Source organism: Centruroides vittatus, unplaced genomic scaffold (assembly GCF_030686945.1).
Source record: "Centruroides vittatus isolate TY-2023 unplaced genomic scaffold, ASM3068694v2 contig_882, whole genome shotgun sequence".
NCBI lineage: Eukaryota > Metazoa > Arthropoda > Arachnida > Scorpiones > Buthidae > Centruroides > Centruroides vittatus.
In genome coordinates, this window is record NW_027122574.1 from 2,681,274 (window position 1) to 2,695,364 (window position 14,091).

The following is a 14,091-nucleotide window of genomic DNA, read 5'->3' on the forward strand; positions in this document are numbered from 1 at the left end:
TTTTATCTGTAACCACATTTTATCAGAGACAAAACTACTAAGGATTACAAACTGTTAGCCTTTTTTACATTACAATGCACTTCAGGTGCAAAATTTGTTTCGTTTGCACCCTTCATCAGGTAATACATATCTACAATAGGGAAACATACAGATGTTACAAAATTATTACAAATTACAGCATTCAAATGATTTATATTATAATGAACTAACCTCTTTTGCTAAAACATACAGCGCTCCACTATATCGATGTCCAACCCTCGAGGCATCGTTCTAACAGCCTTTTGTCTGTTACTTGCTACTTTGCCCTTACCACTTCTGCCCACATGTCATCTATCTCCATTCCATTATTTAAGTTAATGGTGCAGTGTGCATTTACAATTGCAAAATGTTCCTTGACCCTTCATAAAAACTTATCATTTTTTTTTTTTTTTTTGGTTTTTTTTTATATTATTATTGTTGATTACACATCCATATTTTCTACAATGATCTGTCCATGGTGATTGGTTATTTTTTTTAGCTGGATTGCTGTTTCATGCTTTCTTACTCTAGTCTTGAATTGCCTTCCTGTTTCATCTATGCTGGTTTATTGCACATACATTTTAGCTCATATACAACACCTACTTCATCTAGTTTTTCTTTATTTTTAATTTTATTGATATTAATATTACTTTTGATTTTATTTTTTGTATGGCTGCTAGTACAACTCCACATTTTTTTAAAACATTTCTATATTTTTTTGTATGTTTCTTTAATGTAAGGGAATGACATATATATATCATAACAAAATGATGATTATATATATATTATCATCATTTTGTTTTTAACATTAAATTTGTCTTTTATAAATTCCGTTATCCATTTTTTTAATAATCTACTAGGGTAATCGTTTAATATAAATGTATTTCTTAATTCATTTTGTTGTTTTTCTCTATCTTCTGCTTTAGATGTTCTGTTCCATATCTTTGATAGTGCTGTCACAAAATTATTCCTTTTAATTGTTATAGGACAGTATGATTTATAGTTTAGATTTTTATTGACATTGCAGCTTTTTTTATATGGTTTTATATTAAGAGCATTTTTCTGTCTATATATATTTTATATATAGACAAAAAAAATGGTATTAGCATGGGTACAGTAATTGGCCCAAAACTTGCCGAAATATGCATGATAGAAATAGATAAAAAATTAGCAAATTTAAATGGAATGGTATTTATAGCTAGATATGTGGATGACATTATAATAGTATATGACACATCTAGTATCATTTGTTGCTTTTTTTTTTTTTGTTAAGCAAATGTCAGTAGCAAGGGATCACATCCAAAATGCCTCATTTTGCTTTACCACACCTTTCAAAATCTGGATCATTCACTTTTTAATTGATGATTTTGGTTATCGTTATCAAACTTTTACTAAGGAAATCTGTAGAGAAATTCTTCAGGTTCTTCGTTTTCAGAATTACTATTTTCCAGTTCCACATGAATTCCTTGTTCTGCTAGTTCTTGAAGGTCATCATTGGTAAGGCTCTCACCAGAAACCTGCAGTAACTCCTCAATATCCTGCTCGTTTACATCTCCTAGTCCCGCTCTATTGATTAATTTGACAGTTTGGTCAACGATAGATTCTTCTCATTGAGAATTCTTGGACACCTCCAGCCAATTCCTTCTTCCACATTCCATTCATGCATTTATCAGTTAATTCTTGCCATGTCGACATTGCCTATGGCATCCATGATGTTATGTTTTTTCCAAAATTGCACCATACAAACATAGATTTAGGAGAAGTACAGTGCTATAATGAATTGCCACCTTTTGCTGATAATTAATTCACCCAAATCCCCGGACACTGGATTGCCCACCTCTAGTTTGTGTGTATATCACCCCATTAAATTGAAGCACTGAATTGTAACATATTAAGTGGGCCAATTTCAGTATATGCTGATGAAAAGCTGTACTGTCCTGATTGGCTATACTTTTGCTGATTGGTTCATGTTTGGGAATAATCATAATATATATGAATCAATGAAATGCCACAATAATTTGAATCAGCATAAATTTTGAGTTCTTTTTTGGGCTTTGAGCAGATTGTGTTATATCAAATTGCATTAAACGAGGTCTTACTGTACAATACATTAATTTGGCTGAATGATAGAGCATCTTTAAGCAGTATCAATGAAGGAAATTTGGGGAAATGGGTTTGAGTTAATAAGAAAGATGGAATCTGGAGGGGGCGAAGTATCTAGGTTTCATGATAGTTAAGTATAAAATTTAGAAGATACAAAAATGTCTTCATTTCCGCTCTTTCCAACATCAGGAACTAACAGTCTTTCTTAGCAGAGAGAACCTTTTATTGTAGGCTACGACTCTGCTACTTCTGCATTTCATATATATTGTAAATATACTATCTGCTATTTTTAAATTAAGATAGTTAAGTATGTCTTTGTAATATCATGTTTATAGAAAAAGTATTAAAAATTGCTTTGGTATTTGGTTACATCAACGCGACATGCGAGTGATCTGCCAAGGAGGATACATCTTGAGAAGACTTTTATGTAAAGCTGGCCTTATTTAGTTGTTACTAACATGAAGAAAACCCAGAAAACTCCACATGGCCAGTCCATTGACCAAGCACGAACCCATGACTGACTACTGGTGTTTGATGGTTTTATCCACTCGGTTACTGGAGAGTACTTGTTAGGCTGCAATTTGAAAAAAATTGTAAACCTATAAATTCCCACTGTCATCTGTCCATCTCTGTCTTTCCTTAATCTTGAGAATGGAGTTAGATAGATGAAGTCGAGACCGACATGGAAATCGTAAGAGAAAGAGGACCAGATTAACTATATATGAACTTCTAATTTGTACCACAAGTTACTTTATTTCAATTCAAAAATTTCCCCCTAAATTGAGTTAGATACATAACTGACATTACTCTATTAGTAACAGGAAAAGTATGATGTACAGGGGCAAAACACTATTACACTCCACGCAGACAAGTGTTATGTGCTACCTGTTGTAGTAATGGTGCTATATCAATGTCACAGTAATTAAGTGAATATAATATATATATATATATATATATATATATATATATTATATTATATTATTATATTTTAAAAATTATATTCTTTTTTGTTTGTAAGAATTATACTTAGTTTATATTCTTTAGTTTTTTGCCAATAGATGGTGCTATGTGTAAATCATCAAATTGAATATAGATAGAAATTAATTTATGTATAGAAATCCAATTAATATTTTGGGGTGGGATATATGATATTATGTAAGGTAGAAGTATATAAATGTAACTGTCAAGTTTTGTAGCAATTAGTCAGAAGGACTAGGTGTGCATAGCAAACAAACAAACAAACATCCTCATTTATATATAGATTAATTATGCATTTCATGTAACAATGAAATTTGGAGAACAAGATGGGCAGAGATGTCAACAAGATATGGGACTGTTCAACTGGAATTTTAGGTTAGTGGCTTGGAACATAGTGGGGAAACAAGGGGCTGGGGATGTGGAGATAAAGTCACATGTTGATAGAAGGATGAGGTTCAGGAGGCCATTAAGGACAAGAAATTGGTATTCAAGGAATGGCAAAGGATGGTAGGAAGACCCAACTACATATAGCTAAAAAAAAAGCAGTGACCTATCAAGTATCAAGCCTTCAACAATCTTTATAACAAGTTGGAGACAGGAGAAGGATGTCTATAAAATGGTCAGGGTTAGGGAAAGAAAAACTAGGGACCTCAAGCATATTTAGCATATAAAAGATGAGAATCAGAACATATTGAGAGATAATAGCAAGGTCAAGGAAAGATGGAAAAGATATTTTTATGATCTCCTGAATGTAAAAAGAGAATGGAGATTTGGCCCTAGAACTTGAGGAATGTGATGAATGCTAAGCAGATGTAGAGAAAATAAAGGAACATGAAGTGAGGCTAATCTTTAAAGATTAGCCTCACTTCATATGAAAATGAAAATTCTGTCTGGCTTTAGGTCCAGACAGAATATCAGCAGAAATTTTGAAAGTGACAGGATGGAAATGGCTGACTTCATTGTTCAATAGAATAAGAGACCATTGGTAGAATGCCTGGTGTATGGAGAGAGAGCTACCTCAGATAAGGATGTTGAGTTGGATGTACAGAATTACAAAGAGATGGGGTAAAGAACACTTTTGTCTTAAGGGGAGCTTTCTTGTCACTGATTTAAAATTTAAATTGAAAGAAAGGAGACTTAGATGGATTGGACATGCTTATAGACCAAATACTGTTCTGGTGAAAAGGGTAATAAGGTTGTAGCAGGAAGATGCTAGAAGAGGTGAAGAAAGACTTCCCATTCCATTATGTTTTGTGCATCTTGATGCACAAAACAGTATGGAGTGGAGAAGAAGGATCTAGAGTTAACCTGATGTACAGTAAAAACTCATTTTAACAAATCACTCAGACCACCAAAAATCATCTGTTGTTCTGAGAATCTTGTCATACCACAAACAACAGATTTCCCACACATCCAGGTAAATATCTATTATTCAAACAAAAAAAATTGCTTTTAACCTCCTACATATAAGAAATACCTGTATTTGAAATTATTAAGTTTCTTGACTATCCTTTATCCTATAGAAACACATATATTACAAGATTGTATATTATGTCATGTGGGTGTACAGCAATATATCTGATGGAAACTATATAGCACAGAAAGAAGCAAAGTACAGTATATATGCTCATTAGCACTTCACAATTTGTTTAAAAAAAATTCATCCATATTGGTTTGTTTTGGTGCTGCTTCTCTGCCCATTGAGTGCAACCGAAAGTAGCTTCCCATCACTAATCAATGTGCTACAGGAGAATGTTGGGTAGCAATTTTTTTGGACCTTCAAGATGTGGTTCTTGTTGATTTTATGAAGTATGGTACAACTGTGACAATAACTGCCTACCAAAAGAAGCCATTTGTCATTAAGACTTTGCCTGCTTATCCAAGTTCTGGAGTTACTGCATAATTATTGTAGATTTTATGTCTCAGACAATAACTTACTGCATCAGCTGAACATTTTGGTGTTGGCAGTGTGTTTCTCACCTCCCATGCAGCCCAAACTTAACAGTCTTAAACTCACTTGTTTGGAAAACTGAAAAAATATTTGCAGGTTAGGGAATTTCTGAGTGGCATCTGTCAAAGTTGAAGTTGTGAAATGGCTAAACAAGCAAGATGCCAGTTTCTATCACCAAGCTATAAAAAATCTAATGATAGACTATGATAAATGTTTAAATAAATTTAGTTGTGTGTTTAAAAATATAAAGGAATGGTATACAAACAAAGTAGTGTGCTATATCTTGTCTTATCTTTTTCTGACCTAGGGAAAATGAGGTAAACTTACTTTCTGACTTACTCTCATGTATACAAGTCAACCATGTTCTATCAAAAGAGAGATGATATATATACATATTTTTTTGCTATATTTTTTAAAATTAATATACTTATATTAATTATTAGGTCTGTAATAATATATTATATTAGGTCTGTAATAATTTTTATTATTATTATATTTTCAGATAACAAGGAAATAAAATCCATCTATTGGCATGAGTACAATTCTGCAATGTTAAAATACAACCAGTATTATCAAAATCAAAATATATTTATCACAGATACACAAGTAAAAAGGATTGTTTTATTGACATATGGAAATAAATACAACATGTTTCATTTATTAATATCTTGAAACCATGCATCAAAGAAATCATTATATCTAAATTTGTTTATAAACTTAAAAAATGACTAGAATACGTTTACATACTTGTAAAATAATATTAGCTACTTCATTAGTTTGGTTAATGGTTGGTGTTTGCTTATTAATGTATTATACTGATTGCATTAACAATGGTTTTGGTTGTGAGAAAGGTGCAAGAGTTTCTAATGTCCAAATCTCGCCAACAACAACTAGGTCACCAAAAGCTCCAAGAGGAGAGTTTAGAAAGTGGAAGAGTCCAGGTAAGGGTTGTTTTATTAATCATTCCATATTTAAATCAAACAATTGAAAGTGTTCATTGAATTGATTTGTAAGATTTGCCAAAAAGGATGGTCTGATTGTCTTATATCTGATGTTGTAGTTAACTACAAAATTAACTTTATATCATATGAAATACAATAAGAGACATAAATAATCTAAGTATATTAACAATCTGAAACCCAATAAATATATATATATACATACCCAAATGATTGTCTTAAATATTTGGGCTATAAATCTGCTATTTTTAATAATTAATTTGCTACTAGAAGTAGACATTAGGTGCCTTCTCTTATCTAAGTTAATAATTATAATTTAAAAAATTTATTAAATAATTTAGAATCATCTGGAAGAAAAAAACTAGTCTGGGGTGAGACTTGAACCTACATCTTCTGCTTGCTGTGTGGTGCACTTGCCAGTTGTGCCACCTGGACCCCAAGCAAGCCTTCACTTCCAGATGTATTTAAATTTAGATACAACTCTATGTGATTAATCACGGCACCATAGTTTAAATAGATCTGGAAGCAAAGGCTTACTCAGGGTCTGGGTGGTACAATTGGCAAGTGCACCGCACAGTAAGAAGTTGCAGGTTCAAGCCCCATCCCAGACCAGTTCTTTTCTTCCAGATGATTCTAAATTATTTAATATATTATTTAAATTATTATTAACTTAGATAAGAGATGCCACCTAACATCTACTTCTAGTAGCAAATTACTTAGTATTAATTATTAAAAATTGGTTTGGTTATGTATTGACATGAATAGTCTTTATTGGGATAAGTTTGAAGGAAACAAACCACACTTTCAAGCAATGATATAAACAATATCTGCCAAACATATATTCTGCATACTAATATTTATAGTTTGTTTCAAATATTATATTTTTACTTTTGACAAATGCCTTGAAACAAGTGGTTTAATTCATTATTTCCAAAATTATCATATTGGGAGCTATAAAATTTGGAATTGGTGGTAATAATGTTGTTGTAAAATTATTTATTATTGATATAATTTAGATTATTTCTGAATTTTTTAATGATGCTTTTCAATAAGATTCAGATTTCAATAAGATTCAATAAGATGCTTTTCAATAAGATTCAATAAGATGATAAACTTTGATGATAGTTTTAGTTTTTATTATATTTTATTTTAATTTCTTTCTAAATTTATATAATTAATTAATTACAATTTTTGTAATTTTAGATTTAAAAACCAATCCACTTAAATGGCCAGGAGAAGGTGGTAAACCAGTAGTTATTTCTAAAGATGAAGAAAAATTAAAAAATGAAAAATTCAAACTTAATCAGTTTAATCTCTTAGCAAGTGATAGAATTGCTCTAAATAGGTCATTGTTGGATGTTAGGATGGAAGGGTAATTATTATTATTATTATTTTTTAATTTGATTGTTATTAAAAATAATAATTATTTGGGAAATCTTTATAAATTACTCTGTGGAAATTAGACATAAATTACTGAATTTAAGTAAAATTTCATTTATTCCAGTTTTCTTAAAATATGGAAATTTAAGTAATCAGAATTTAAAACTAGAAATTATTTTTAAAATATTGAAAATAGAATTCACCTTCTACTTTGTCAGAGCATAGACTTATTCACTTGCTAATAAATTTAAATGTTTTATACTTATTTTCTACATCTTATGTGTTAGATTATTAATTTATATAACTTTTTTTTTGTGTTATTTTTAACACTTGAATATCTGAAGTCATTTATTAAGGTGAGCATTCATGAAGCTTCTTCTACGTGGCTTTCAATATTGCATTCAATCTCAAAGTTTTGTAATTTTACACTCAATAGAAGTTTGTTTCGGACCAGTTTTTTGGTCCCTATCTGTAGAGATAGTGTATTGGATCGAAAAAATTGTGATGTATTTGGGTATTTACAATAACTGATACAAATTTCAGGGGAAGACAGATTTCTAAACAGATGTGCATGAAAATAACCTGCAAACGGCTACCAACAGCTGTCTCAAAAACTTTTTTTGTTTTCATTTAAAAACCATGTAAAAGAAAAACCGTGGAAATTGAGTAATATGCAAATTGAGGGATAGATGTATTATATACAAAAGAAGACATTGGCTGGAAGTTAGTTTGCCTGTAAATTCTGATCTTGGATTATTATACACTTTTTCTGTTGTCTTATATGTTTAATTAGTCATATAATTTCTCAAAATGAATGCAAAAGATAAAATTTTTGTGTCTATTTATTTATTAACCTCTGACAAGCAGAAAACAAAGTTTAATTTTTTTTTATTTAGAAGTTAGCTGTTATGATTGATGTTTATGGAAACTGGTATAAAGAAAAATAATCCTAGATATCTAATACAAAAAAATCTAACATTAATAAATAATTGAACACTAATTTTAACTTAACATATTATTTATTACAGGTGTAAATCTAAAAGTTATCCAGAAAGTTTGCCAACAACAAGTATAGTAATTGTATTTCATAACGAAGCTTGGTCTACTCTTTTACGTACTGTCCACAGTGTTATCCGTACCTCTTCTCGAGAATTATTAAAAGAAATAATATTAGTAGATGATTATAGTGAAAGGGGTAAGAAAATTAGAATTTATTAAATATTTTACTAATTTTTTTTTTAATGTAATATTTATAATTACTATATATTTTTTAAAGATTATCTTGGGGAAAAATTACAAAATTATGTTGCGAAATTGGAAGTTCCTGTGAAGGTAATTGATGTTTAATTACTGTATTTTATGGCATATAAGATGCAACCCTATTTCAGCATAGAATATTTAGGGAAGAAAATATTCATTGTATTTAAGTCATCTCTTGCCTTTGGTATTCCACCCCAAATTTTTCTACTGTATTGTGGTTATAAAAGATAAAATTAGAATGCACACTTTTATGTATCAGGGAAAAAAAAGTTTAAAAGTCATTTATAATTTAAAATTTACCATTAAAATATTTATCTTGAATACATACAAAAGTTGCTTAGCTACAGCAAAAGGTAATATATTTAATTAAATAATAACATTTTTATACACAAGTTGGAATATTTAGAGGTTACCTGTAGCCTACTGAAAGCCATTTGAGAAATTCATTAGCCTGTGGGTGATCACAATTTTATATACATGCACATGCAAAATGATTTTTTTTTTCAAAGTTTTGTCTTATATTCCATAAAATACAGTAATTAATTTATTAATGTAAAGAAATAAATTTAAGATTAAAAAATAAGACAGGAAAAAAATTTAGTGTTATTGTTCCTCATTTATAGGTACTAAGAACAGGAAAAAGATCAGGATTAATACGAGCTCGACTTTTAGGAGCAGCAATTACTAAAGGTCAAGTAATTACATTTCTAGATGCTCATTGTGAATGTACACGAGGTTGGCTAGAACCATTATTAGCTAGAATAGCCGAAGACAGGTTAATAGTTTTTATGCATTATCATTTTCAATTAAAAGGATAATTTTTTCCTTTTTTAAACAAATTTTATATTTTAGAACAAGAGTTGTTTGCCCAATAATCGATGTCATCAGTGATGAAACATTTGAATATATTCCTGCATCTGATATGACATGGGGTGGTTTTAATTGGAAATTAAATTTTCGTTGGTATCGGGTACCACAGAGAGAAGTTGATCGTAGGAAAGGTGATCGCACACTTCCTTTGAGGTACATAATCCTTTTCTTAATTTTTAATACGAATGATTTTTATTCATTTTTAATAAATAATATCCAAGATTCAAAGCAAATTTCTAGTAGAAAAAACTAAATTGTTTTGAAATTTTAACTGCTAAAAGTAGCCTTAGTATCAAGAAATGATCACACCATACTAAACAGTAATGTTTTATTCAAAATTAAAAGTTTAATTCCAAAGACTAATGTTTCCAGGTTCTATTTAGAGTAGTTTTACATTTTGAAAATGATCTATTAAATGGACTAAAAATATTTGATCTGAATAAAACATTGTTGTTTATGGTGTGATTATCTCCAAATCATTTTGATGATTACTTTTCTAAAATTTTTATAATTTTAAAATTAATTTTTACTTAGTATAATATATTTTTCTTCTAACTGTAAAAATAGACCTCATTGGTAATTTGTATTAGAAATGTATATGAAATTATAAGAACAAAGATATCTGGATCATGCAATTAGTTACTTTTGAAATTGTTGTATATATTTCTAAATGAAAGAAAATTCTTAAATTAAGCATTTTTGAGTTTAATCTAATACAGTCAAACCTGTTTTTATGCGCTCTTTTTATGTGCGATTTTTATTTGTGCGATTTTTTTAATGCGAATTTTTAATTTGTGCGGTATAGTTGGCGACTAGTCTCGTGCGATTCGTCATGTCTCACGTTGACTTATTATAGCTAAATAAACTTATTATAGCATAAATGCATTTATTATAGTAATATTATTGCATGAATATGCGAAAAATGAAATAATTTACTTTTTAAGTCAACAAAACACCACCTGGACAAAAATATGTAAAACAGACGATAGACCAGACGATGCAGTCAAGTGCTGACATCTGTTGTCAATAAATTCTATTTCGTACGGTTTTGAGTTATTTTCTATGTGAGACTTTTTTTTATGCGGTCCCTGTTGACCGCATAAAAAAATTATTTTTTTAATTGTGTTGCGAAAACTATTATTTACAGCCATTCGTGAAGTTTCGTGAGATTTTTTTTAATGCGGTCCCTATCCCCTGCATAAAAACAGGTTTGACTGTATTTTTATTGACTTTATTAAAAAAATTTTAAAGTTTTAGTTAAAAAGTAAAATATATGTTTTTATGTACAAAGTGTGCATAAAAGAAAAAAACCAAGAAATGTAAAAAAGATTTTTATCAAGTATGCAATTTCTTTTTATTTCTAATTCTACAGCAGAGTTCACTTATAGGAAACTTGCATGAGTTCAATGAAACTTTAATTGAACTCTCTATTATATTCCAAGTTTAAAAGTACAGATGAAACAACCATAAGATCAATGTTTTATTTCCCTACAATAAACCCAGGGTGTGTTGTAGAAAATAAAGTAACTTGAAGAGGATTAAAGTGGATTATGCAACAGAAACTTAAAAATACAACTATTAGTGGTTACAAATAAATTACATAGTCTCACTTTCATTTCCCTCATCCTAATATAATTAATCATATTTAGGTTTAAAATGATAACTGTCATCACTCATAACAAACTACACGTGCAAGAATACTCTCAAGTTATTTCTTAGGTTCACATGTTTAAGTAAAAACTATATTTCTGGCAGCATAATTTGAGTAACATATCAGATGGACCCTTTAACTTGTGTTTGATGCTTCTGTTAAAACATTTTTAATAGAGTATCTGAAGATTTTTTAAGTATCTGAAATTGCCTGATTTGCCATATTTTTGCTTTATATTATAATGTGTGCATGTATTTATTTAATTTTTTTCATGACAAATTTAAAAATATACTGTACCAGTTTTTTATTTTACTGGGAATTCTTTGATATTCATCTAATGGCTTGTTGATAATGAATTTAAAAATTTAAATTTTAGTACTAACAAATGAAAATGCTCAATTATTTAAATTTTATTTCTGTTTTGTTATTAACAGTTAAACAATTTGCAATGTATTTTGTTGGATTTCCTATCTATTTAATATTTAGAAGTTGAAAGAATGATAAAGTACAAAAAGGCTGAAATATTAAGTTCTTGTATATTTTAATTAGGATTGAATATTTTTTAAGACATTTTGTCTCATCTTTATACAACAACCACAACAACAGCTATTTCAAATAAATGTCAATTTTAAAAAATTTTAAAATTTCATGTGATTGGTTTTTTAAAAGCCAGTTCACTGACAATGATTCTAAAAAATAATGAACTATGTGTATTCTTTAGCCATATCAGATCACCAATTGCTAACTTTAAATTGTCAATTATGTATGTCCTGGTTGTACTTTGTAAAATAAATAAATATATAAATATTTCACAAACAAATGGAAATGTCAGTTAATAATTGATTTCCATCCCCGTTCAACATTTATACCTGCATTAAAAATAAAACTAAAAAAACAACTATTTACAAAAGAATAATGATAAAAGAATACAAATAAAATGTACTTAAAAATAAAGGAAATACACAAACTAAAATTTAGTAAAAAAAAGGGAGTAAATGATGAAAATTATTAATATGTTTAAAATAATACAGCAAACCATGTTGTTTATTAATTTATATGTAGTACATGTTTAAATTTACTTTTAATTACAGTAAAATCAATATCTATTCTAGTGTTCTATTTGTTTCAAGTCATTGGCAATCCAGTAAAATAGTAATCTTTGGGAAGTGGACAGATGATAAAATGGAGTATAAATGCAAAAATTATTACAGGTTCTTTTGTTGAGTTCTCTCAAACAAAGCCAAAAGTTATTTATTATACCATTAAAATAATTAAAACAAAGGATATGGTCAAAATATTGCATTTGTTTTGTAGGATCATGTAATCTGAGTCATATTCTAGCAACTTCATGGTTATTGGTAAATAGAAGGTTGTTAAATTTATTAAGAAGAAAATATATCTTGTGAATTTCTTGTCCAATAGACAAGGATCTGAATAACTTTTGAACATGTTCCTGGAAAATCAACTTCTCATTGAAAACTAAAATTATCTAAAAACAGAGTGGTCAATAAGGCCTAGATTTATGTTAGAAAAACCCATGAAATATGTATGTGAATATGTTATGAAAATCCAAAAGTATGTAGAAAAAAACATGATACATGTTTCAGAAAAAGAGTGTGGGTTTTTTAATTTATCATTTGCATTAGCCTATATATTCAGAATAGCGTTGCCATATGACCAATATTTTGGGTCTCATTCTGATGTTTCATGACACATATCATTAACTTATGATAACTTCAAAAATAACTATAGAGTTTGAGTTTTTGTTCCATATTTTTAAGAACGTTTTGGTGAGAAAACACTTTACTACTATTTCCTACAAACAAGTCTTCATATTTCCATTTTTTTTTTTTAAATTAGAAAAATTTTGCAAATTTTTCATTCGGGAGGATAAATACCATCTCTAAAGATCTTACTACATATAACAACAAAGTTAAATAATTGATAACTGATGTACCTAAAGTTTTATAAATACATACACCATCTAAATGGGTCTGACCCATCCTGCATAGATGACAATGTCAATTTAGTATCCATATCATTTATTTCTAAATAAAATACCAATTAATAAAAGAATTATATACAGTCAAACCTGTTTTTATGCGGGGGATAGGGACCGCATTAAAAAAAAACGCATTAAAAAAAATCTCACGAAACTTCACGAATGGCTGTAAATAATAGTTTTCGCGACACAATTAAAAAATATTTTTTTTTATGCGGTCAACAGGGACCGCATAAAAAAAAGTCTCACATAGAAAATAACTCAAAACCGTACGAAATAGAATTTATTGACAACAGATGTCAGCACTTGACTGCATCGTCTGGTCTATCGTCTGTTTTACATATTTTTGTTCAGGTGGTGTTTTGTTGACTTAAAAAGTAAATTATTTCATTTTTCGCATATTCATGCAATAATATTACAATAATAAGTGCATTTATGCTATAATAAGTTTATTTAGCTATAATAAGTCAACGTAAGACATGACGAATCGCACGAGACTAGTCACCAACTATACCGCACAAATTAAAAATTCGCATTAAAAAAATCGCACAAATAAAAATCACACATAAAAAGAGCGCATAAAAACAGGTTTGACTGTACTGACAAATGAGGAAAATATTAAAAGGGTTGGAAAAATGTAGAAAAATAGTTCATTCAGTCAAGCCAAAACACAAGACTATTCTTTGACTTCAAAAAAGAGTCTATAATTTTTCAAATTTATAAACTATTTCTCAAATTTTGTTATTTAATTGTTGCAAAAACAGCTTCTTTTTTCTAAGTTTGAAGTTTTTAAATTTTCAATGACTGATCTAACATCTGATTGACTGATTTAGCACGTCAAAACCTTCATTCCTCTTTAAAATGGGTAAAATTATTCGCACAAAATTTAACATTATTTTTAAAATACTCATCTTTAATA

At 28.9% G+C, this 14,091-nt stretch overlaps 1 protein-coding gene across 2 annotated transcripts in view; it reads left to right on the plus strand.

Annotated features, from left to right (window-relative positions):
- Window positions 1-14,091, plus strand: part of Pgant5 (polypeptide N-acetylgalactosaminyltransferase 5) — an 84,977-nt gene that overhangs the window by 48,852 nt on the left and 22,034 nt on the right. For both annotated transcript variants that reach the window (XM_067280192.1, XM_067280193.1), the window contains exons 2-7: window positions 5,553-5,991; window positions 7,213-7,381; window positions 8,418-8,584; window positions 8,666-8,721; window positions 9,273-9,424; window positions 9,502-9,672. In XM_067280192.1, the coding sequence (XP_067136293.1) occupies window positions 5,775-5,991; window positions 7,213-7,381; window positions 8,418-8,584; window positions 8,666-8,721; window positions 9,273-9,424; window positions 9,502-9,672 (932 nt within the window). In that variant the 5' untranslated portion in view covers window positions 5,553-5,774. The remainder of the gene's footprint in view (window positions 1-5,552; window positions 5,992-7,212; window positions 7,382-8,417; window positions 8,585-8,665; window positions 8,722-9,272; window positions 9,425-9,501; window positions 9,673-14,091) is intronic.